The 27,423-nt window shown below is 40.7% G+C and overlaps 1 protein-coding gene across 2 annotated transcripts in view; it reads left to right on the top strand.

Moving 5' to 3' along the window:
• Positions 1 to 26,686, top strand: part of UBE3B (ubiquitin protein ligase E3B) — a 2,006,489-nt gene extending 1,979,803 nt beyond the window's left edge. For both annotated transcript variants that reach the window (XM_044068510.1, XM_044068511.1), the window contains exon 28: positions 26,341 to 26,686. In XM_044068510.1, the coding sequence (XP_043924445.1) occupies positions 26,341 to 26,532 (192 nt within the window). In that variant the 3' untranslated portion in view covers positions 26,533 to 26,686. The remainder of the gene's footprint in view (positions 1 to 26,340) is intronic.
• Positions 26,687 to 27,423: the final 737 nt, after the last annotated feature.

The following is a 27,423-nucleotide window of genomic DNA, read 5'->3' as shown; positions in this document are numbered from 1 at the left end:
TACACCCCCAAATCTGTCAGAAGCAGAAATTCTAACCACCCAATTTGAAGTAAATCCACATAAAACCATCATAATTATTGCCTCCTACCTACCACCAGGAAATAATCTACCTACCATTGAATGTCTCCTATCTTGGCATCCTTTACTTTCAACCAAGAAATTATAGTGCAAGGCAATTTAAACTTGGACTGGCTATCCTGCTCATCTGACAACCCCACCAATTTTATCAATCTATTCAATTTCACCCGAACTATAAACTTCCCCTCTAGAATTGATAAACACACTAAGAAAGAATCTATTCTACACTGGATACTAACCAATAAGCCCAACTTTGCCCACAAGGTTGGATGCTTACCTGATTCTCTCAGTGATTACTCCCCTATCTTTTTACTAAGGAAGCACATTCACTCCCCCTGTAATGTTATTTCCAAACACATATGCAACAAAATACATTTTGCCTCTACCATCTTAAATTCCCTACTTCAAAACTGCAACTGGTCACCTAAAATCGCTCAACTTAGACCAAGCTGTACAATATTTTAATGATACCTTCCATAACATCCTTAATAACCTCGCTCCAACAAGAAAAATATACTCCAAAGCCAAAAAACTACCTTGGATAACAAAAGATGCTAAATCTCTCATTAAACAAAGGGATAGAGCCTAGACTGCTGATCAAACCTCAGAATACCTCACCTCTTACAAGCAACTAAGAAACCTAACCAAGAAGCAAATATCTGACAAAAAGTCTTATTTTCTAGCCTGTCAGCAAAAACACATAAATAAACCGCAAAAAAATTGGCAAACATTACGTACCTCCTCAACCCTGGCAAAACCTCTACCCCTGCACCATCTGCAACAAATAACACTGAATGCTTAGCATCCCAATTTAACTCTCATTTTATCACAACTATCTCCTCACTTTTAAACAACAACAAATCTAACCAACCCCTTACAGTGCCTACCTCCACTAATTCTAAACCCAACTACTTTTTAAAACCCATACAAACCTCTTATATCAAAAAACTCCGGTCAAAACTAAAGCCTGCCTATCTAGCAGCTGACCAACTCCCTAATGACTTCTTCAAAATTGCTGCAAGCTCCATCGCCTATCCTGTATCTCTCCTAATCAGTCGATCCATCACAGAACAATAAGCCCCCATAGTATGAAACGTATCCCATATCACCCCCCCTCCACAAGGGAGGCCCATCTAAAGCTGTCTGTAATTATTGTCCCATTGCCATTCTATCACCCCAGCCAAAATCTTAGAGAAATGTATCTATAAGCAGCTCCTAGACCACCTCACTAAAAATAACCTCTATCTAGTTCACAGCATGGCTTCTGACCAAAACACAGTACCTCCACAACCCTCATAAGTTTCGCTAACTACATCAGCCTCCTCAAGAACAATTGAAACTAGTCTCTACTATATTCCTTTATATGTCCAAAGCTTTTGGTACGGTATCCCACCAGCTACTACTCAACACTCTAGCCTCCTTCAGCCTCAACTCTCAACTACTTCTTTAGCTACCTTACTAATCGACAACAGGCAACTAAATGGGATAATAAGCTTTCCACACTCCTCCCAGTCTCTGTTGGGGTTCCTCAGGGTTCCATCCTTGGCCCTCTCCTTTTTATTATATTCACAAATATTCTAAATACTGCCACTAAATCTGCTTCTATTATTCAGTATGCTGAAGATGCTACTCTTATTTGTTCTGCTCCCACACCCCAAGAGCTCCAAGTTAAACTGAAAAAAGTCATTTCTAGATATTGAAAATTACGTAAATGAACTTCAACTCATCCTGAACCCTAACAAAACAAAAGTAATGATCTTTTCCAACAGGAAATCCAAAGGAAAACCACCTCCTCTCTCTATCTACTCCACTAATGGCACTATACTAGAACCAGTTAACCAAAGGAAACTACTTGATGTCACAATAGACAACAACCTAACATTCAATAAACAAGTATCACTCGCAATTAAGAAAGTTCACATCAAACTTGGTGCACTATATAAGGCCAAACTTTACCTTACTCAAAATTCCAGACTAGCCACAGCCAGATCCCACTTCGTATCTACTCTCCTCTACTGTTCTAAACTTTTCAGTAACCTGCGCATGTCTGATTTACATCTGCTTGATTCCTGCTATAACAAAATAGCAAAATTTGCTGCTAATATCCACCACAGGACCCATCATTGCCTTGCTCTTCAAAAGGTACACTGGCTTGAATTTCCCAATCTGTTATCACTCAATTAGCTCACCACTGCCCACTCCATTATCCACAAACCTGAAAACTGCCCTGCACTGTCCAACCTAGTGCAACTAAATATCAATCCTAGGACCCTTAGATCATCTGATAATCTTATACTTAAGGTAATTAAGTCCCAAAATTACTTTGGTGACTGTATTCCTTCAAAGTAGCCAAACAGTGCAAATATTACTCCAGAATATCCTTAAAAAAAGATAGTCATAGCTTCAAACAATTCCTAAAAGAATACCATGTTAAGTTGTCAATCTCGCCTTCATTCTTGCTTGATGGGTTCGGAGCCGATCCCTCGGCTCCGACTCGGCACTTGCTAAGCTCGAGAGTCACTTTTACCAGCTCGAGGCAGCCCCATATCCCATGATGCAAGGCGGTAAGTACCCAGATCTCGTTTGCCGCTTCGCTTATGAGGTCCTCCTTTTTACCAGCTCCTGGTAAGTGATTCACTTTTTTGATATTTAAGCCCCTTTTTGTAAAAAAAACCCCTTAATTGTTAGTTATAAGTTAATTATTTACATTTTCTGACAGAAAATCCCTGTCTCTTTTAATTTTTTTTAGTCAAACTTTACCCATCCCATCCCCTCCCTGTTAGGGTGTGTGTGTTTGTTTTATAGGAATACCTCTTTGGTATTTTATTTAAGTAAATTTTTTGACTGGTGTGTGTGTGTGTTTTTGTGAAGCACCATGTCAAAGGAGAGGGTCTCAGGTTTTAAGAAGTGTGACTCGTGCTGTCAGAAGATGTCTCTGACAGACGGTCACACTTCTTGCCTGTATTGCCTGGGGCCTCTTCACCTGCAGGACTCCTGTGCTATTTGTCATTCCTTCAGCCAGAGAGTCCTGCAGGAAAGACGCAACAAGCTGATACTTAGGGGCCTTCTTAAGCCGGAGGGCTCTCCGGCTAAGTCGGCTCCATCAAAATCAGCTAAATCTTCCAAGGCCCAGGCTTCTGTGTCTAAGCCTGCGGCCTCGGCTCCGACTCGTTCCGAGTCGAGATCGGCTCCGGCTGGAGCCGATTCTGGCTTAACAAAGCCTTCGGCACCGATGGCTATCGGTGCCGAACCTGCATCGACCACTTCGGTGTCGGCTCCGATCGGTTCCGACCACCATGTGGCACAGGCATCGGTGTCGGCTCCGATCGGCTCCGACCCCATTACTTTGGTGGCTGTATCGGCTCCGGCTGGAGCCGATACATCGAGGCTTCCTGTCGGCTCCGATAAGTCTTCGGCTCCGACAAGATCTATAGTATCGGTTCCGATGGCTCATTCCAGGAAGAGGTCGAGGTCTCCTTCCTTGGAGCCGATACTTTCGGCTCCGGCTTCACCTCTTCTCTCGGAACGGAGCCATTGGAGCCGATCTTCAAGGTCATCCAGACTTTCAGACCATGACCTAGAGAGAGTGGTCAGCAGATTACTTAAGTCACAGGTACTGGCCCAAATGTTACATAGTCCGTCTCAACAGACGACTGTTGGTCCACACCCCGTTACAGTTCCTCCTTCAACTCTACCCCAGAGCTTGGAGTTGGAGTCTTCGGGAATGGTTACTGCTACGGCTGGAGGACGGATACCCCCTTCTGTTCCTTCAGCCTCTACTCTTATCTCCTCTTCGAGACCTTCCTTAGAGGGATTCGGTGGTCGGGCTTCCATGGTCTCCTCCGAGGGGGTGAGTGGCATCGGACCCTTGTCCGAGCCCGCTCTTCCCCTTGGAGCCTCGGCCTTGGTGAGCTCGGCTCCAACATCTGCCTCGGAGACTTCCCTTTCGGTGGTCCCTGGAGTTCCTAGTTCTTCGGAACGGGTTCTCTCGGACCTGCCTGGGAGGGGAGCATTCGAGGTGATGAAGAGTGTGCTGGCCACTGGTATCAGTCAGCAGTCTGTTCCCGTAGCTCCTCCCTCTATAGTACCTGTTGACATCTCTGCCACTTCTCTTGCTACAGGACCCAGAGATCCTCCGCCTCAGGTTTCCCCATTGGGAATTTCCCCCTCTTCCGAGGATTCTCCTGATGTTTCGGGAGATCCTCCTAGGAAGAGGACTTGTAAGAGGAAACATGTAGACTCCCCCGAGTCTGTCACTTCGGATACTGACTTTGATGAGTCAGAGGGATCCCCTAGATCCCCCTCTGAGGATGTCTCCTTCTCAGACATCCTAGAACTCCTTAAACAGAGGGGAAACTGGCCCACCAACAATCCCTCTGAGGATGAGTCAGTATACCTAGAGGCGTTTGGATCTCGGCCCTCCACCTCCTGGGTGTCTCCGCCTTTCGACCCCTTTATGCAGGTTAATGCACGAAAGGCGTGGGCAGCTCCTGACTCTGTAGAGCCAGTCCCTAGGAGGCCTTCAAAATTTATCACTGCCCCGTGTGACAAGCAATTCCTCACTAAGGGTGTCCCGCTGATGCCATGGTGGTGGCTGCGGCCACCAAAAAGGAACTTGCAGATCCTTCCGCACCGTCCATCCTCCTAATAAGGACTCTAGGACCATGGATAGGTACGGTAAGCGGATGTTTTCCTCAGCGACCTTTGCTATGCGTTCACTGAATTACCTATGTCACTTCACCAGACTCCAGAGGGATATCCTTAAGGAGCTGGGTGAAGTAGTACAGGATCCTACAGCTGCAGGGGCTCAAGAGAAAATTGCTTCGCAGCTAGGAACCCTTAATTCCATTGCAAACTCCTCCATGCGGCTAATATCTTATGCTGCTGATGGAGCAGTAGAGCCGCAGGTACAGGTGTGGCTCTCAGACGCCAAGCCTGGATGCGGCTATGTGATTTTGTGGATCCCTTTAAGGCGTCCTTCACAAATTCTCCCTTTGATGGGTCAGCTTTGTTTGGCCCTCAGGTGAAGGAAACTTTGACCAGGTGCGAACAGGACGGCAAGACTCTTTCTGCTGTAGGAGTCCGTTTTCCACCCCTTCTAGACCTTATCCCAAAGGACAGAAAGGTGGGAAAATGTGGTTCCGTAAATCCCAAGGAGTCACGCCGATTCACGTGGTCAGTTTACCCCTAGAGGCAGAGGGGTAACAACAACAGACGCCGCTCTAGAGGCAGAGGGGTCGAAAACCAGGGAAACAGAGAGCCTCTCTCTGACAAGCCCTTTCAGCATCCCTGAGATGTTGCCCGGCTGTCCCTCCTTGGAGGCAGTCGGGAAGATTATCACTGTACCCAGAAGCCTGGCATTCCCTCACGCAAGGGAGAGGGGTACAGTCGATGATATCCAAGGGTGACATAATTCCTTTCAAGGAAAGTCCCTTCCCCTCAAGTTCCCTTCCAGATATACCACCCGGTCTAAGGGAAATTGCAGAGTTAGAAGTGTCAAAACTACTGCAAAAGAGCCATTCAGCCAGTTACAACAGACCATTCAGAGCCGGAATCTACTCAAGGTTCTTTTGGTCCCCAAAAGACGGGAGACTGGAGACCAATATTGGATCTCAGCAGACTCAACAGGTCTGCCAGGAAGAGAAGATTCGGAATGGTCACTCTTCAGTCAATTCTGCCCTTCTTACAGAAGGACAACTGGATGTGCTCAATAGATCTTCAGGATGCGTACTATCACATCAAGATTCACAGACGCTCCAGGAGATTTCTCCGCCGGCTGGGGTCCAGTCATTTCCAGTTCAGAGCCCTGCCCTTTGGTCTCACTACAGCCCCCAGAGTGTTCACCAAATGCATGGCAGTGGTCACGGCTCACCTGAGACGTCAAGGATTCCAGGTGTTTCCGTATCTCGACGACTGGCTCCTGTCAGCCACCACCAGGCATCAGCTTACAAGCCAGGGATTACACAATAAACCTTTGTTCTCATTTGGGCATCTCGATCAACTTCGAAAAGTCATCCTTGTTGCCCTGCCAGTCTATTACCTTCATAGGCGCAAACTTAAACACTGTTCGGATGTCAGCTACCCTTACAGATCAAAGAGTTTCAGACATTCAGAGTCATGTCAGAATCATTCTGGCCAACAAGAAAGTACAGGCCAGAATGGTTCTAAAGGTATTAGGTCTCATGGCTGCGGCCATTACTCTTCTTCCCCTGGCTCGATTCTACATGCGCCTTCTTCAGTGGATGCTGTTTACACAATGGTCATACCAACAACTCCCAATGCGTCACCAGATTCTGGTGACACAGACATGCAAAGAGCATCTTGCTTGGTGGATCACATCTCCTCAGGTTCACCAAGGCAGGTACTTTGTACCCCCATCCCCGATAGCCACTGTCACCACTGATGCCTCCCTGATCGGGTGGGGGGGGTCATTATCAGGGCAGGATGGTTCATGGGACGTGGCAGCCGTTCGAGTACCATCTGCACATAAATGTCCTGGAGATGAGAGCAGTGCTTTTAACGTTGCAAGCCCTCAACGACTTTCTTCCCGTAGGGACAATTGCAGTCCACACAGACAACATGTCTGTAGTTTGGTATATCAACAAACAGGGCGGAACCAAGTCCTACCCCTTGTGTCGAAGCGCTCAGACTATGGCAATGGGCGATCTCCTCTCATCGGTTTCTGGTAGCAACGCATATCCCTGGGAAAACCAACATTGTAGCGGACAGATTGAGCAGAGCTATTCTCATGCCTCACGAGTGGTCTCTCAAGCAATCTATAGCGGAAGAGATTTTTCTGGAATGGGGTCGTCCATGCTGCGATCTTTTTGCTACTCCCCAAAACAGCAAATGTCCAGACTTCTTCTGCCTCTTCCCTCCATCAGGCCATCCCCCCAGAGACGCTCTGACCCAGGATTGGCCCCAGGGACTTCTTTATGCCTTCCCTCCGTTTCCTCTGATCCCTCAGGTTATCCAGAAAGCTACCGTTTTGAGAGCCAAATTGATTCTCATTGCCCCTTACTGGCCTCGACAAGTTTGGTTTCCGTTCCTCCATCATCACCTTTTGGTGCAGCCGTGGCATCTGGACCCAGTGCCAGATCTTCTGACTCACCAATCGGGTCAGCTGCACCGGTCAATCCCTTCTATCAACCTCACAGCATGGTTGCTCCACTTCCTTCCTTAGCCAGGCTTCCTTTGATCTCTAACCCAGTTAGAGACATCATAGTAGCTTCGCTAAAATCCTCTACCAGGAGGATTTATACAAGCAAATGGAAACGTTTCTCTTATTGGGCTAAGGCCAAGAATATTGATCCTTTTACTGCCCCTGTTCAGGCAGTCCTGGACTTCTTAGCAGAGATGATTTTTCATGCAGGCTCCTCTTCTTCCACAGTCAGAGTTCAATTGGCTGCTATTTCCAATTTTCATGTCGGTATAGCAGATCATAATATTATGTCCCATAGGCTCTGCAGGGCCTTTTTGAAAGGAATTTTCCTACTAAAGCCTCCAATCAGGAATCCTCCTCCTCAGTGGGATCTAAATTTAGTGCTGACATCCTTGATTCTTCCCCCCTTCGAGCCAGCTGTTTCTTGTTCCCTGAAATATCTTTCTTGGAAAACTTTATTCCTAGTGGCTATTACATCGGCCAGGAGGGTGTCTGAACTTCATGCTCTTTCGGTTCGACCCCCCTATTTGGTTTTTCACAAAGACAGAGTATCTTTGAGAACTAACCCAACCTTTTTGCCCAAGGTCGCTTCAAAGAACAATTTGAATCAATCCATCGATCTCCCTGTATTTTTCCCCAACTATTCAGATAGAGCTGAACAAAAGCTACACTATCTTGATGTCCACTGTCAACTTAGATATTATTTGGACAGAACAAAAAAATTTAGAAAATCTGATCAACTTTTTGTTTCCTATGCGGGTAATAAAAAAGGCCTTCCTGTTTCTAAAGTGACTTTGTCTAGATGGCTTTCTTCGGTCATCTCCGAAATTTATCTACTCAGGGGAAAACAGCTGTGCTCAAAACCTAAAGCACATTCAACTAGGAGCTTAGCTACTTCTACAGCCTTTCAAGCTAGACTTCCTTTAGACACTATTTGTGCAGCGGCCACTTGGGCCACTCCTCACACTTTTGTTTCCCATTACAAATTGGACTTGGCCTCCAGGGACAGAGCCAGTTTTGGCTCTACAGTCCTCAAGAGTTTGTTCCATTGAGCCACCCAGGATAGAGGTGCTAGGACGCGGTCCCATCAAGCAAGAATGAAGGCGAGATTGACAACTTAACATTAAGAAGTTATGTACCTACCATAACGCTTCCATGTTAGTTGTCTTCTCTCGCCTTCTTTCTTCGACCCTCCCTCCTTCCCCTGGCCTGGACAGACCTTGTTATAAGAAACTGTTATGCTGAAGACCATTCAGACCTGGTCCTTCTTCCATCTGTAGTTTTCTTCTTCCTTTGGGAAGTATTTTGTGCCTGGTGCTATTGCCCTTTGTCATCAAACGAGATCTGGGTACTTACCGCCTTGCATCATGGGATATGGGGCTGCCTCGAGCTGGTAAAAGTGACTCTCGAGCTTAGCAAGTGCCGAGTCGGAGCCGAGGGATCGGCTCCGAACCCATCAAGCAAGAAAGAAGGCGAGAGAAGACAACTAACATGGAACGTTATGGTAGGTACATAACTTCTTATTACTCAACAGTGGCTATGCTCCTGTAATACCCATGGCTAGCTTCTCATGCCATTAATTAAATGTTTCTTTTCTGCTATCTTCTCCTTGTCTTACTTCTACCAAATGAAAATACCACAGTGGTTTATTTTAGTTATATATCGAATGAGTTTCATATTACTGTCTGTAGTAAGGCTTAGGAAATGTAATGTTTTTCTGCTTTACAGTCCCTTTTTGTAAATTGCGATTGTTGGCAACTGTTAAACTTTTTTGTATATTTGTAAATCTTTTTTTAAAAAAAAAATGTAATCTTTTTTGTACTATTGTTATGGAGCTTTTCTCCCTGGGTCTCCACTGAAAACGGGCTACTTGCCAGCCAGACTCTATCTGGTTAACAAATGTAAACTAAATAAAATGTGGCAGAAGGCCAAAGTAGTAAAAATTGGAGACAGCAGTGTGTTTGTGGAAAATGATTTACTGTACACCAGGCAAAAGAGAAGTAAATTTATCCCAGCAATTAAGAAATGTCAAAAGGCAAGCCGATTCCAGCTGTCTTCAACATATTTCTCCTGGAGAATCAAAGTAATTTTTTGATGCAGAACAGGCTAAGGAAGAAATACAAAAGTGTGCCCAACAAAAAGTGAGCCACCAGACAGAAGGGGACTATGCTTCTCATAATAAAACTCATAAAGAGAATTTGCCAGTGAAACTGTTTCCAGTGTTCCAAAGGAAACTGCTTAACAGACAGAAAAAGCACAGGAGTTGACTAGAACAATCAGGAGTTCCTTGGACTTGAATCAGAGTCTGGGGTTGCAAGATGGAGATGAACAGCAACAGCGTAATTAGTGAATAAATGTGAAATTATAAAGCATCAATCACATTTGTGAAACATGGCTTTGCAAGAAAAAGTGGAAATATTTGACTTTTGTGGACTTTGTTCATAGATTGTTATTAAGCTAATGACTCAAGTGGCATTTCTAAGCAGAGACAAGTTTTCCCAAAAGAGTAATGATGTCCTGTATCCAAATAGGACACTGAGGGCCAGGCACTTGTAAGCTACCTCTGCCCTTAAGGAACATGAGTGCCAGGCCAGGTGTAAACTTCCTATTCCTCATCCACTGGTATAAGTTGCACTTAAACTGGGTAATGGACACACTCATCTTGTTCCATAGGAGAGGCAGTCTCTGGGGCACATATCTGTCTGTACAGCATGTTCTATTTAAGTCATAGACAAAATTCAAGCCCCTAGACCTTGTATTTCTTGTACTGTTTGACTTACAGATATGCAGGAAATACATAAGTGTGGGGTTTGTAGATACCTTGGTAAGACAGGCATAGATCACCCCTCAGCAATCTCTAGGAGACTGACATAGAGGGAAGGGGCTTTAAGATGCTATGCATAAGGCAGGTTTGTTACACCTAGTATTCTTTTTGTGAGGAACCTTTGAGGTTGCTCTAGTTGCTGCATATGCCTGGTTGGGTACATACCAAAGGGAGCATTGTACTCTGTGATTGGCCTGATAAAGGCAGTGTACAGTGGGATAATGACCTCTGGACCTAGATGCTATGCCCTTACTTATAAGCTGTGTGACATAAAAAGATTCCCTCACCACTATGGCCACATGGTGGTTGAAGGTAAGGCTACTGTTTATGTGTGTACCCATATGCCTGACTACTGATTTGACTCTGAGGGGTGTATTACCAACATGGTAATTAGCCGGGATGGTTGACTTCCCAAAGGGTACAATTATGCATTTCTTAGCATTGAGTTTAAGACTATGGCTTTGCCACCATTTGTAATCCGAGATAGGTCTTCTTGATAAATGCTAGTGTCTGCAGGGGAATCCGTGATAACCCCCAGCTTGCAATCATCTGCAAACTTAGTCATCCTTAAACCTTCAGTATTTGCTTCCATTTCAGAGAAATAGATGCTAGAAAGGAGCAGGCCCAGTACTGAGCCTTGTAGGACTCCACTGGTGACTGGCCTCATCTGTTTTGACCTCCTAGGTCCTATCATTAAGCCAGTTGACTATCCAGTAGGTGATAAAAGGGTTTATATCTAAGTTAGAGCGCTTGTCTATAATGCCTGAATGGATAAGCTGTGCACAGTCTTGCCTTCATCCACTGCTTTGGTGACCCTGTCAAAAAAGTCTACCAGATTTAATAGGCATGTCCTTCCTTTACCAAAGTTGAACTGTGATGGGTCCAGCACTTACAGGTTACCTATGTCCTCATTTATCATGTCTATGATAATTCTGTCCATGGCCTTACATATGAGGCTGCTCAGACTTATGGGCTGTAGTTTGGTAGAAAATTGAAAATCAAACTCTGCATGCAGCTTCTGTGTGGGAGATAAATACCTTAACCATTATGCCAACTCCCAATCCACTTGTGGGAGACTGAAAAACATATACCCCACTTCATGTCATTGTTTGGAGGGGCATTATTGAGAAGGGGGGAAAAAAGAAACTGTAAGTAAAACAATTTTTGTTATTAACAGTAGTTGTATAAAACATTTCATGTTATAAATTGCATGTTTATAGTAAAGCATATTCAATTATTGATGTGTGTGATATACTAAAGTAAGCAAGTGCTTTTTTCTTCTCTTTTTAGTTTTAAAAAATGTAGATATTACAATGTAAAAAAGAGAAGAAAGGCTGCAGAAAAGCATGTTTAAATTAATATGCTGTAATCTTGAGTTGTTGAGGAGTAAAAATGCACAGATTATAATATATGCAGAGTTGATAGGTTTTCTCTTACTTTTGCTTAGGGGAATGTCTGGGTTAGGGCACTTGGATTAATCTAATAAATTTTCTGTGTAAGCAAGTAACTAAGAGAACACGATGTTATGAGGTTTTCCTTTAGTAAATAAATGTTCAGTTTGAGAAGTCTGCAGCTGAGGGCAGATGTACATTTTATTCTTAGGTTTCTTTAGAGACAAGCTGCAACAAAAGCCAGAGCATTTCTTTTTTAAGGTTAAATGTTAAAAACATACAAACTGTTTTAAACATCTGGGGGGGGGGGGGATAAAGATAAGAACAGGCATCAATGACTGTCAGGAGAAGTACAGGCTGTAACATGCATCTTAGCATGGATAACCTTAATTTATTGTTAGGTTATACCTCCATGAGCAACTGCCGATTTGGGACAATGGCTCCTATCAGGAGGGTTAACTTTATTATTTGATGATGTACATAGTTTTGTGTGTTTATTTTAAGTTAATAGGTAATGGAGGTGTTCTATTATTTTTTAAGGGTTTTTGTTAAAAGAAAAAGTCTTGTGAAGTAGGTTCAGATGGAGATGACAAGAAGTAACTATATGAAAGATCAACTGCCGAACATTAGTGGGTGCATGTAACACAAAAGCTGCAAACTGATATTTCAAAAAACTGACGTATATAATAGATAGGAATAATTTCTTATCATAATGGGGGCGGCCATGGTAGTGCAGCGGTTAGCGTTGCTGCCTCACAGCAAGAGGTTCTCCAGTTCGATTCTTGGCTGGGGTGTCTTCTGTGTGGAGTTTGCATGTCTTCCATGTGGTTGCGTGGGTTTCCTCCGGGTGCTCTGGTTTCCTCCCACATCCCAAAGACATGCTGTAGGTGGATTGGACACTCTAAATTGGCCCTAAGTGTGAGTGTGTGCGTGTGGATGCCTTCTGTGGAAGGTTGGGCGCTGGGCTGGCAACTCAACACCGTAAAACGAAAATAAAATTGCCAAAGATTCAAAGACAACCACAAGGCATTCTATAACTATGTCAAGAATCCAAATGGCAATGCTCAGATCTGCTCTGAGCTACAACAGAACGGCATTAAATATACTGATCCCAAGGATATTGCCAATATCCTGGCAGATTGATTCATTGCCAACTTCACCCCCCTCTGACCCCCCAAATGGCCCATCTCAATACCGGAATATTGCCAAATTCTGGTAATAACGGCCACACAGGTAAAAAACGCACTCTCCAAAGCTAAGAATACAGCATCCATGGGACCAGATGACATCCCGGGCTGTGTACTACATGAACTACAAAATGAACTGGCACCTCACCTAAGTGTCATGTTTAATCACACCCTCACCTCAGGCTTCATGCCCACTGAGTGGCACACAGCTACAGTTATCCCACTCCACAAGGGGGGATCCACCTTGGATCCCGGGAACTACCGCCCCATCAGTCTGACGAGCCTGATCTGCAAGACCATGGAACGTATTATCATGGAACTTATAAACAAAGACATTGACAACCTTAAAACACTGGACCCCACCCAGTTTGGGTTTGTGAAGGGCCGATCTTGTCTTCTGAACCTGATTGACTTCTTCAAATCAGTCTCCAGAGCCGTGGACGAGGGTAAGGCAGTCCACACAGCCTATCTGGACCTCTCCAAGGCCTTTGACACCACCCCCCACTCTGGAATCATAGATAAACTTACTTAGCTGGGCATTAATCCCTACGTCACTCGATGGGTTGCCAACTGGCTTACTGACAGAACCCACACTGTAAAAGTAGCTGACTCCAAATCCAGCTCCAGACAAGTGACAAGTGGAGTACCTCAGGGTTCAGTGCTGGGACATCTCTTGTTTGGCATCTACTTCTCTGAAGTACAGGCCAACACTAAGGGACTCTGGCTAACAAAGTTTGCAGATGACTGCAAACTGGGATCCATTATTGTATCCCCAAATTATGTTGATACTCTACAAAAGGGCCTTACAGAAACAGATGCTTGGTGCCAGAGCCATGGGCTCAAGCTCAATGCCAAGAAATGTATAGTTATCCCCTTTGGGAAAAAACATGTACCCGTGAATTACCACATAGGTGGCAGTACACTAAACACCGAAAGTGTGATAAGAGACTTAGGGACACAGGTGGATAGTGGTCTCACCTTTAATAACCACATCGCCACAACAGTCAGGAAATCCTTCTATGTGGCACACCTCATCACTAAGTGCTTTTCATCCAGAAAAAAGGCCATTGTCCCACTGTACTCATCCCTCATTAGACCCATTATAGAATACAACGCCCCATTTGGTATGTACCTCCCAAGACATCTGCAACAACTGAAAAGGACGCAGAAATACCTCACTAAAAGAATCACAGGCCTAAAACAGATGCCCTATGCTGACCACCTTAAAAAACTCCAGCTATACTGTGTCGCATATCGTCTATTCCGAGGTGATCTCTGCTTAACGTACAGGGCCATGTCAAACCCAGAGCTGTTGGACATGCTACACTTAAAGAAATCCCAATCCCTCAGAGCCACACACTCCAGGGATCTAAACCTTGTCATTACAATAAACAAAGCATGCTAGAGGGATAGGTTCCTGACCCAGAGATTCCCCAGACTCTGGTATAGACTGCCCATACATGTCAAGCAGAGCACCTCTTTGGCCCTCTTCAAAAGGAACCTTGATGACTGGATGGGAGAAAGGAAATTCACCCCAGGGATCACGTCAGTCGCCCTGCTAGACAGGGGTCCAGGGAAGTAAATAGTGTGGGAAGAAATAGCCAGGGAATTGTTATGGCTAGGCTTGTATAGTCCCTAGGGCCTATAGCCTGGTACCAACCTATGAACTCCACTGCCAGTCATGAGCGGACAGATGGTCCGCTGTGGCGACCCCTAACTGGGAAAAAGCTGAAAGAAGAAGAAGAAGAATTTCTTATCATAATGGCCACACTGTATTATTATGAAACATTAATGTCCTCACAGGTGTAGACAAAAAGGAAAGATAATCAAATTATATTAAGAAATGCAGAGTGCAAATAGCAATGCTACAGGAGACATACTTTGACAGAAATGAACATGTGAATTTCATAAAGAAGGAATTTCAGGAGAGATATACATCAGAGTTTCAGGGACAAAAGAAAAGGAGAGTCCTTATACTAATTGCTAGAGGAGTTCCAATTGTGATAGAAGAGTGGAACCATGGTAATGGTACATTTGTGGTAGTAAGGGGCAACTTTTATGTATTTATATTCCACCTAAAACTGTTGTTATGGAGCTTAAAAACATTTTAGGGGAAAAAAAATCAGATTTCAGCAGGGGAATATTTGTAGGTGGGGACTGGAATTTGATTTGCAACAGTATCTGGGGGACCTATAAGGAAAATGCAACAAAAGAGGATAGATTTTTGAAGACTTGTATGAAAATATTTGGTATGGAAGACATAAATTCAGTAGCAGGAATTCTGAGAGAATTTACATGTTTAATACAAATTATATTTCACAGGAATGTGGTTTTAATTGAAAGGCTTCAACACACATCCAATAACTATTTCAGATCATGCTCCAACAACTAAGAAAACTGCAGAGTAATGAAGTAAAAATGAGACACTTCCCCACCTACCTGTTAAAAAGAGGAATTTTTAGAGGGGCTGACAAAGGTTAAAGTATTGCAGAGCAAAGGCAAATCTCACAGAACAAGATGATGTGCAATGGTAGAGTGCTAAAGTGAAAATAAGGGATTATCTGCATAATATGCATGAGTTTAGAAAGATTACTGTTAAGCTACTGTTTTTTGGTAATAATTCCAGAGCCCAAAAACTTTTAGCACACCTTAGGCAACAGAAAGTGGAAAGGGTTGTTGCCAAACTTTAGGGAGCCTGTAACAAGAAAACTAACCAAAGATCCTGAAGAGGTATTATGAATATTATAGAAATTTTATGAAAATTTGTATAAAGCAGAGAAAGGTGGAAATCAAGAAAGAGCACAGATGGAAGTTTTTATGGAAGACTTAATTATGCCAAGGTTAGAGGTAGTTGAAGTTCAACAATTAACAGGTAATGATATCAAGAAAAGCTTCAAATGGAAATGTTTATGGAAGAATTAAATATGCCCAGGATAGAGATAGTGGAGGCTCAATTACTAACAGGATAGTGGGAGATGGATAAAAATGGTGATGTACAACCAATCTACAGGAAAGTCTCCAGGAATAGATGGTATTCCTGTGGAGATTTGGAAGCTAGGAGGGAAAAAATGATAAAGATGTGGAAGGTTTTGTTTAACAGTATTTTAAGAGAAGGGAGAAGTACTAACATCCTGGAAGAAAGCAGTAGTAGCTGTAGTACCTAATGAGGGTAAAGATCCATCAAATCCAACTTCATACAGGCACATTTCAATACTAAATCATGATTATAAAGTGTTTTATGTCTACAATGGCTAAAAGAATGACAAAAGTGATGCCAAAATTGATAGGTTTGGATCAGTATGGTTTTATCGAGGGGAGGCAAACATTTAACAACAGCAACAGAACATTGATGATCCAGAGGGAAGCAGAATGTAAGAAAATACCACTGTTGTTGGTAGGTCTTGAAGCAGAGAAAGCATTGGACAGTGAGCTGGGATTTTATGAGTAGAACAATAGAAGCATTTGCATTTCCTGAAAACTTATAAGGTTAATTAGGAGGATATATGAGAGGTCAGAGGTGAACATTGAGGTGGGTGGGGTCCTCTCTGATGATCTCTGCTTTAGCATAGGAACTAGGCAGGGGTGTCCTCTCTCCCTTTTGTTGTTTGCATTATATTTAGAACCATTGGCAAAGAAAATAGGGGACTCAGAAATTCAAGGATATAATTGGTATGGTAGTGAAGAAAAGCTGGCTGTGTTTACAGATGACATTATTTTATACCTGACAAAAAATAGAAAGGGATATTACAGTGCCATGGAACATATTGAGACAATTTCAAACCTTTTCAGGATGCAAAATTAATGAAGCCAACATAAAAGCAATAGCTGTAAATTATGCACCCACAAACAAATTAGTTCAGCAATATCCATACTTATGGTGACATGATAAAATTAAGTATTTAGGAGTGTGGATTAAAAATTATACTGATGTGACAGCTAAGGATATGTGGGAAGAGACCAAACAAAAGATAATACAAAACTAGGAAAATAGAAGCTCTGTTGTATGGATATTGATAGTAAAATGCAAGCAGCTAAAATGTTTTTAGTTCTTTTCGTCTTATATACAGGTCAGGCATATTTTTATCAACCAGAGAAGAAGTTGTGGATAGTAATTAATAAAGAGATGAAGGATTTTATCTGGGAGGGGAAGACTGCAAGAGTCGAGTGGGATAAGCTTATTCTTCCAATAGAACAGGGTGGATTGAGATTACCCGATTTGAAGGAGTATTTCAGAGCAACACAGTTAAGGGTCCTATACATACCACAAGCAGAAAACTACAAGTCAAAATGGAAAGGGATGAAGAAATGGGGGGAAGTTCAAGTAACAGGAAGAGACTGGGATTTTGGATGCAGACCTTTATGGAGAACATCAATAATCATACAGAATATTATATTTATAAAGTAGCAGAAGGTATTCTAAGAACTAAGTCAATACAGGAATGGAGAAAGGAGATTCTGCAAACACGGGTGACTGCAATTAAGGATATAGACAATAGGCAAATGGGGGGTAGGAGTATATTTGAGGAAACTAGAAAAGGAGCCAAGGTATTGGGAGCAAATAACCAGAGGGGGAAAGGTAATAGAATGAGGAGATGCCAAGAACTTATTTGAACTGTGGGTTAGAGATTACCTTCCATATTAAGGATTGATATCAGAGTACAAGCAAGAGAAAGAAATTGTGGGGGGGGGGTTCTAAACGAAAGACCAGCACTGGTAGAGTTCTCAGTAGAATCTAGAACAGAAGTGGCTGTTGAGAAAGGAATAATTAGTAGAGCATATAAAATATTGCATGATAACTATAAGAATCAATCGGAAAAGATCAAGAAGAATTGGAAAGAGAGATTTGATAACAGTTCACAAAGAAACAATGGAGAATATATATGTCTCCCAAATATGCAACAAAATCTAGAAGATTTAGGATCTTTATCTAGAAGTGTTTACATAGATATTTTATACCCCAAACAGGCTCCAAATAATCTTTCCTCGTGTAGATATTAAATGTTGGAGATGTGATAGGGAAGAAAGAGGTCAGTGGGACCATATTTTCTGGGAGTGTAATAAACTGGATGACTTTAAAGATTCCCTGCAGACTGCTCTGTTGGAGATGCTGGCTGAGCAAATTGGAGTGACGAGGGAAATGATTTTTTGAGCTATGATACAGAATTGGAGTTGCCTAGACATAGTAAGGCCTTGCTGAGTCTAATTATGATGGCTGTCAAAAAAGCAATAACTAGAAAATGGAAATCAAAGTCTAAACCAACTTTACTAGAAGTAACAAAGATAGTAACACAGATAAAACAACAGGAACTGGGATCTTTAGAAAGGGGTACGAGTAAATTACACAGGAAAAAATGGTAAATGTGGGAACGATACATATAGGGGAGGGACAATGTTTAAAAGAAGGCAGGATCTGAATGAGCTATGTAATGGTTGACTGACAATGACTGGATATATTAAAAGTGATGTATAATGTTTGCAGCTGCAGTTGTCAGCATAGTTTGTAATAATATAATGTTTGTAACTGAAATCATGTAGTGATTGTTTATTTTCATTTATATAAATGTAAGATTACCTATGTCATACGTGATAATTTAATAAAGACGTTTTTTGTTTAAAAAAAAAACAACTAACAGTTAAGATCGGGGGAGATGAGATAAAAACTATGGTGTATAATCAATCTGAAGTGTCTGTGTCTATAGTAGCTAACAAAATGGCAGAGGTGTGGTCATACTTGCTAAGTATCGATCAGTGTGGTTTTTGTGGAGAGGAGGCAAACATTTGGCAACAGTAATAGAAGAGTGATGATCCAGAGGGAAGCAGAGTGTAAGAAAATACTGCTGCCATTGGTGGGTCTTGATGCAGAGAAAGCATTTCACAGAGTAAGCTTGGCTTTCATAAGTAGGGCAATGGAAGCATTTGCATTACCTGATACAATAATAATGTAAATTAGGAGGATATATGAAGGATCAGAGGCAAGTTGTGTGTGAACAGAGGAGCCAGACAGGGGTGTCCTCTCTTCCCTTTGTTATTTGCTTTATAATTAGAGCCATTGGCAAAAAATATAAGGGACTCAGAAATTGAAGGATATAATTGGTATTGTAATAAAAATTTGGTTTTATTTGCAGGTAATATTATTTTATACTTTGTAAAACTACCACAGGACATCTCAGTGTTCTGGAACACCTTGAGACACTTTTGAGTCTTTTCAGGATTTAAAATCTGTAAAGATAAAACAAAGACTATACCTGTACATTATGTATCCACAAATGAATTGATCCAGCAATACTTATGTTTAAGGGAATACGATAAAATGAGGTATTAAGGAGTATGGATTAAAAAGGATTCTGTTATGATAGCTAAGGATATGTTGGAAGAGACGAAAAAGACAATGTAAAAACTGAGAAACTACAAGCTCTTTATGGATATGGACAGCAAGGCAAAGCAGTGAAAATGTTTTAGGCCCTTTAGTTTTAAATACAGGCCAGGCATATTTTTTTCAACCAGAGATGTTGTGGACAGTAATTAATAGAGCTGAAGGATTTTATCCAGGAGGGGAAATGGGCATGGGTTAAGTGGCATACGTTGATCCTTCCAATAAAATAAGGTGGATTAGCATTACTTGATTGTAAGGGATATTTTAAGAGCTACATAGTTAAATCTGATATACATAACACAAACAGAAACCTATAATTCTAAGTGGAAAGGAATGATGATAAAGCAGGGCGGAAATTCAAGAAATAAGGAGAGAGTGGTATTTTGGATGCAGAACCTTAAGGAGAAAAACAATGACACAAAATATTATATTCATAAAGTAGCAGAAAGTATTCTAAAAACTAAGTGAACATGATAATGGAGAAAGGAGATTTTGCAGACTGAAACAACTGTAATTAGAGGTGGAAAAAAATGCAGGGGGGAGGGCTAGAACTTATTGGAGACAACTGGCAAAGAAAGCAAGGTATTGGGAGGAAATAACTCGAGGGAAATGTAATAGAATGGGAAGAAGCCGAGAAGAATCTGGACTGCAAACTAGAGACTGCTTGCCCTATCATGATTGATATTTGAGTATAGGCAATGAGAAAGGGATAGGGGGATCCTAAGTGAAAGACCTGCTCCTGCAGAGTTTTTAATCGAATCTAAAACAGACACTGTTAAAAAAGGGGTAATTAGTAGGGCATATAAAATACTGCATGATAACTATAGGAATCAGTTAGAGGAGGTTAGGGGAGATTGGGTAAGCAATTCACAGGTAAACAATGGGAGGACATGTGTATGGCTCCCAAATATGCAACCCAGTATAGAAGATTTATGATTTTAGCTTGGAAATGTGTGCTTATGTATTTTATACCCCAAACAGACTGTAAAGAATTTTTCCTCATGTAGATAGCAGATGTTGGAGGTGTGATAGGGAAGAAAGAGGTAAGCAGGAAAATATGTTTTGGGAGTTTAATGAGTTGGCAAAATAAAAATTCCCTACAGAGTAATGAGTTGGCAAACTAAAAATTCCCTACAGAGTACTCTGTCAGAAATATTGGGGGAGCAAATGACTATAACAAAGGAAATAATTTTTTGAGCTGGGATGCAGAATCTTAATTAACATAGTTGTTGTTGTGTCTTTCGGCTTTTCCCGGTTAGGGGTCGCCACAGCGGAACTCCGGTCTGCTAATGATTGGCAGTAGATTTTTACGTGCCAAGTTGCCGGCCGTGGCGCACAACCTTCAATGAAGGTACGCCCATTCATACATGTCTCCACACAGAAGACGCTGTAGCTGAGAATCGAACAGGACAACGTCTTACTGTGAGGCGACAACGCTACCGCAGCACCACCACATAGTAATAAAGTTTAATTCTGGTGACTGCCAAAAAAGCAGTTACTAGAAAATGGAAACCAAAGTCTAAACCAACTACATGTGAAGCATTGAATATTGAAATATTGATAAAAGAACTGGAAGTATGATCTTTGGAAAAGCGTAGGAGCAAATTACATAGAAAAAAATGGAAATTGTGGAAACAATACATGAAGAGTAATGTTCTGGATAAGGAGTGAGGTTTAAGGGAAGACAGTTTATGTAATGTTGAATCGACTATATAAATGTTTGCAGCTGGGAATAGTTTAAATTTATATATATATATATATATATATATATATATATATATATATATATATACACGTGTGTGTAAAATATGTTTGCCTATGTTTTACATAATAATTCAGTAAAGATGTTAGACATTAAAAAAAAATGAATACACATTCTAGATTGCTGGACTAACTCCCATGAGGGGACTCCAGAACATTGTAGGTAAAACTGTTTCCATAGCCACCCTGTCTGTCTGAGCGTAGCATGTGCATTATTCTTTTGGAAAAACAATGCTGAATTTTTGTTCTGTTTGTTGACCAGGTGATCCACAGTGCCTCATTGAAACGTCAAGTCTTCCTGTTGGATTAAGTTAGCATTTAGGGTACTTCTTTTAGTATGCCCTGCTTATGTGGACCCTCCAAACTAAGATGAAGAAGATATGTAAAGACTTCATTGCCATGCTTGATTCTCAAGAGTTTTTTTTTTTTACAGCGGATGCTGTAATTCTTTTTCATTTTTGGATGAATTTTGTGATCTTGTTTGTCCTGTATTGCACCTCACTAGGAGTCAGGAAAGAATAGAGGAACAAAGGTTGGCACTGTCCCTTCTGTAGTATTTCTAACATGAGGCATAATGTCAGGGAAAATACTAGATAAGAATGATAGAAATCAGATGTCCATGACTGATGTATGTGGCTGGAAAGATGGATCTAATACAAAAAATGCGGCTCTCCATCTGAGGTGCAAGACTCACAATGCGTTTCCTGCAGCTAGACAAAGTAAAGAATGATTGTCAGAGAAATGTATCAAATCTTAAACATTGTCATGATGACATTAAATTATTTCTGCTGGAGAGGCTTCACATCTGTATCCCCAGATAGAGTGCCCACAGTACCCCTGTTACTTATGTGTAATAACTTACTACATATTCCTTTTATTCACGCCTTCAGTCTTATTCTTCTGAGGATCACAGTTACGGTCATTAGAACCAAGAACCTGCAGAAATTATCATCAGAGATGAGGCATTAAGATGACTGTGTCATATAACTGCTCTTTCTGTAGCCATTATCCTTATCCAGAGTAAGAGGCCTACTGTGAAGTGTAGTGATTCTTCTATAATTTCTAATGGTCGTTTTGCCTGTCAAGTACTGTGCTTTGCCTTCTTGGTTCTCCCAGTACTGCAGTCTATCTTCAGAGGGCCTACCCAACATTCCTTTGGAAGGCTAGCCATTCACTAGACTAGATGGTTACTTGCGAAATACCCTATAAGGAATTGTATGATTTTCTCTGTGAACTTCATGTACATTTCCCACCCTTCATGTTTGTGATTTTTCTGTCATATAATGTATATTCCAGGTATTGTGTTACCTTTGCATAAGATCTTTGTGCTGATGCCACACTGCTGTCTGAGAATCACCTGGCTATGCACAGTTTTTGAATGCCATCGAGAAGTATAGGAGCAAATAAAAATATAACTCCAATGCAAATTTATCCTGTTAATGCTAGATTTTTTTTCCATACCTGCAGTATTTCTTGTAGTCTCAGAACTTGTTTTCCTTTCCAGATCAGTATGCGGTCAGTATGTGCATTTTTGATTGTAAAAGAATGACCAATTAATTAATTTTTGTATTCCAGGAACATGTCCATGTAAAATAACTACAGTACCTTTAGAACGCACTTTACTTTGGTTTTGTTTACTTAATTTTTTTTTTCAGATTGGTATCATTTACTTTCATTTACAGTTTTTAACACATCGCTGTCTTCAAGCTGGATTCACCCCTTAAACCTATAAAAACAAACACACCAAGCATGGTACTAGCTGCATGACACAGACAGAAGCCCTAACTAGGAGCCAGATGATTTGAGATCAGTTACTGACTCAAGCACTACAGGGTGAAGGTAAACAGCCAGCACCGGCTCGCCCATCCTAATGAAAGGAAACCGCCCAACTGCATGGTTGGCAGCTAGTACAGGCAGGTCTTGGCAAACACTGGGATGGCCTGAGGTGTCTGTACTCAGTGACCTGTACATAACAGAGGAGCCCAGTTTTGCATTGTGCATTGAAGTGTGTGCACATCATTGGATTAATGCTATGGAAGTTTTGGAAAATCAGACTGCTGCAGGGGCTACCACCCAAGCCAGAAAAACAACCCACCCTTCATGGCTGCCTGGATGACAGGCTATCTGCTGTTCATCTCCTCCCCAGCAACAAGCTGCTTGATGTGTAGCTATCATGAGGCTAACTTCACTAGAGTGTGGGGGAACACTTATCTGTAATCAGCTCATCAATCATGTTGCTAAATATGGCATCCTCAGTGATGACCAGTATAGATTTAAGGCAGGTTTTAGTGCCACAGCCAAAATGTGTCAAGTAATAGGCATAATTTAAAGCAATATAAGTAACAGAGTCTTTTTCGCGCGCCCATTCATAGATATGGCTAGAATATATGAAAGAATCTACCATAACATCCTTATTAAAAAAAAAAGAAAGAAACCAAAGCTCAAATCATTAAACTGTTTTATAGTAGTGCTAAACCGGTTTAGAAGTTACCTTGCTCACAGAGGCTTTCAAGTTGTCATTGTCACTAGCATTTAAAATGTCTTTACTTTTTAACATTTCCTCAGTGGTCTGTGCTAGGACCTGTTGTCTGTGTCCCTCAACAACTTTCATCTTGACCTTCTCTCAATCGGTATTACAGTGTAAACAGGTGATATTTTACTGCTACAGTCAGATAACTTTTCCTTTTCTGTGCAAACCAAACTGCAACACAGTTGTAACCAAATCTGGAACTGGATGGATAACTGAAAACCATCTTACTGTCATTACAAAAAAATGCAGACATGTATATTTTGCAACTTCTGAAAATCTACACCATTCATTCCACTTTGAAATTACAGATCCCTTGGTCATTTATTATCTCTGGTATACCAGCTGTGGTAGCTATGCCATTCTCCTGGACCCAACTATGTCCTTCTGAAGGTAGACAAAGCACATGAATAAACTTCATTCACAACTCAAACCCTGTTACATATGTAATCTCCTCACTCTGGAGTCGATGTATGTCATCACCAAAAATGTTCTACTCCCTAAGCAGGAGTATTCCCTTGCCCATTATGGCCCTTCGTTCTGTTTCAGATACCACCTTGGTTCAACATACAGTAGACAAGATGTGCAAGTTCAAATACTTAGCTGATCACAGAACTTATCATTGCCTTCTCCTTGAGAAAGTTAGAGAGAAAGCAAGAGCTATAGGTTTATTGTCCACATTCCTCTTTAAGCTAGTTATTAAAAAAGTGTCCCCCATTTTCCTCCAAACTGCTAGTGAACACCTCTTTCTACAGTAGCCTTAGAGACTTCAAAAAATGAAATTATCTTCCTTGACAGACCCCGGTTCATATCTGCCATTTGGGAAAATGTTTTCTCTAATCTTGCCCTAGTCTGCTGCAGCCATCTACCTGCTGAGGGCAGAAAGCAGCAAATGCAAAGCACCTAAAGTTTTTTTTTTCAAAGAAAATTATTGAAAAGTTTTCAGTGATAATATAAATGTTCCAATCACAAAAATGTAGTAGTATGGAGGCAAATGGTTATTTTAACTCTGCTGACTGATGTGTTAAGACTGCTGATAAATTGTTGTTTTGTATGTATTGTTTTGGCATTATTATGAAGTACTTTAATGTGCTGTATACATTTAGCAGATGAGCCTTGGCTATTCATTCAGCAGTGTGAAAAAAATTATTAAAATCCAGTTATCCAGCTTTGCCACATCAGGTAAACTGTTGTAATCCATGGTGGTTGCATTTACCTAAGCATAATTAATGCCCATTCACATTGATCTACCGCAAAATAATTTAGTTAATTCTCTTAAAAAATGCTGGCAGCTCCAAATTCCATGTGTGTGTGCGCGTGTCTGTCTATATGTGCACATCCTGCAAGTAAGTGATGTACCATCCTGGATTAGTTTCATGTCTTATACTGTTTGCCTGCCTGGATGGGCTGTCAAAACTGTGTGACTCGGAATAGAATAAAACGAGTATCAGAAAAATGAATAAAGGAATGAGGTTTCATGGTGATTTACATCTTATGTATTTGAAACCAGCATCATATACCTTCCATCTTATTTTCTTTTCCTTATCATTATACCTGTATAGTCTTTCATAGAAGATCCAGCCCTAAACTGTACACATTTCCATCATGACAGTTATGGACCTCTGTCAAGAGCAGGTAAAACAGACTTCATAAAAGCCTCGGCTCTGAACCAGATTTTTTTTTTCCTTTTTCAAGCAAAGGTATCTGCAGTCAGATCTTATTTAGTATTGTTTAGTAGATCTATTAAGTAAACTCACTGGATCCCTCTAAGAATGCTATTTAATCTTTTGGGTTTCCTATCAAAAGTGTGTAATCCATAATTGAGAGTGTCTTGCAAGCATAATTGTGTAGGAGATTCAGTGAATACTGAAACTTGCTTTGGTTTCATTAATGTTTTTCTCATGCCCTGATGTGAGATTTGACCCTCAAACACCCCTACAACATATACGTGCTAACTATACTATACTTTGGGTTTAAGAAGAATACTCCAAGGCATCATAACTCAAACACAACATATATTTAAAATAGCAGCACTTTTAATATCTCTTTTCTGAGGATCGTAGATGCAATTCTTACAATTTCAGCGTGAAGCCTTTCTGGCATCCCACAAGCTATCTGCTATGAATATATTCCATCAGTGTGTATCATTAATTTTTATAAATACAGTCCCTTTTGTAATAGAAGTATACTTATTTATGGATGTACAAAAGTCATCTGATCCTCTAAGTGCCTTTTTCCATTGTTCTAAATTGCATACTTGGTACTTAGCTTACAGTCATTTGCTTGAAACACCCAAACTCATATCATAATTGCTGGATCATAATGGCTTGAGTTGCAAGTTGCTCAGGTCACATTTGGATTCATACACACACAAGATCATACTGCTCATTTGTTGCCGTTTAGTAAGGGGTTTGATCTCTCAGCCTCCCAGAGAAAGGCTGAGACCAGTTTTACACTGCCTGTCAATGATCAATCTTCCTCTGAGCTGCACCAATCTTGGACTGACAAAAATAAAGTAAAGGGTGTGAGGGTGCAGGGAGGATTGTTCTCAGCAAAAACATATATAATTATATCTGTTTGTTTCATTTGCTTCCTTTATGTCAAGCTTGAGTTAATGTTTTATGGGTATGTGTGCACTTCAACTTATCACATACATGCTTTTTCAGTGATGTAAGATTGGAAATGTGCAGTTTATTTTTTGACATGTTTCTTGCTTTAGTAAACAGGGTGATTTGTACTTGCTGAAGTTGTAGTTAACCGCATAGTAGTTATATATCAGTTACACAATTGTTTGCTTTTAATGTAAGTTGTTGCATTGTACTTTTAAAAATTATAAATTATTTGAAAATCTCTATTTTGTAGACTTAAATGGGATTTTCTAATTGACTAGAACTGTTAAAATTTCTTTTTTTTTTCAGTTATGTGGCAAAGACTTCTCTGTATTTTAATAAATAGGCATAGTAACATTGGCTTTTATGAACTTAGTGTCATATTCTTATTTGTAGACTAATTTTAACGTCTGCATCTGTTTTGTTAGGACACTGGGGATACGCTTGGCAGTGTCTTACGGGGATTCTTCACAATTCGTAAGAAAGAACCAGGTGGACGTCTTCCCACATCTTCAACTTGCTTTAATTTGCTGAAACTTCCAAACTATAGCAAAAAGAGTATTCTACGAGAGAAACTTCGCTATGCCATTAGTATGAATACAGGATTTGAACTCTCCTAGTGAACCTGAGTTTTTTTTTGTTTTTTTTTATCAGATTGCATAGTCCAGTCACATTGACTTGCTTTCCCCAGAAAAAGTTATTTGAATCAAAATGTTATTTGTCAGTGTAAAGACTCTGATTCCATTAGTAGTACTTCAAGAAAGTAACTTTAGAAGTCATGTTATACTTAATTTTGTTTTGTTTCCTCTTTTTTCTTCCTTTATTAGTAAAGAAAGACAGAAGAGGGTTGTTGTCCATTGTTGATTTCTTGTCATAAACAACATCAAACCCTTTATATTGTAGTGTACTCATTTCACTAACATTTAGTGGTATCCTGTATAGAACTGCGATTTAGGTGGGAAGCATCCAGAAGAACAGACCTTTTACTTGGAAATTTCTTCAGTATAGAAAATATAGAAATTACCAGCGGAAAGTGTCAGAAACATAATGATTTTTTTTGTACAGTTGCTATAATGGAATCAGGCTTTTTAACATCTGAAACTAATTTGATGTGTCACATATATCTCTTAGCTACAAACACTATGAATTCTACTGAGACTTACATATTCATGCAGATATGTGGCCTTGTTGAAGTACTACACGAGTATACATTTCAAAATACTTTATTTTGGTGATTTAAAATTTCCATTTCTTTAAATCAGCTAAAAGTCTTTCTCTGGAGTTGATTTTGCCATACCTCAAGGATTTATTATTGTAAGAAGTAAGTACTTTATTAAATACAGCTATTTATATGAAAAGTCTGTTACCTATCTCCCAAGGCACTGTGTATGTTAGGTGTTATTTTAGTTTTTCTGGCCCTCTTATTTTTCAGCAAACGAAAATTGTGTACAGTAGTATTTAATCATTAACCTTTGTTTTATAGATTATTTCTATATATAACTATTAATAAG

This window comes from Protopterus annectens, chromosome 4.part0, assembly GCF_019279795.1.
Source record: "Protopterus annectens isolate FY-2018-M chromosome 4.part0, PAN1.0, whole genome shotgun sequence".
Classification (NCBI taxonomy): Eukaryota; Metazoa; Chordata; order Ceratodontiformes; family Protopteridae; genus Protopterus; species Protopterus annectens.
The sequence above is the reverse complement of the archived record's forward strand: the minus strand, read 5'-3'. Positions and strand labels throughout refer to the sequence as shown.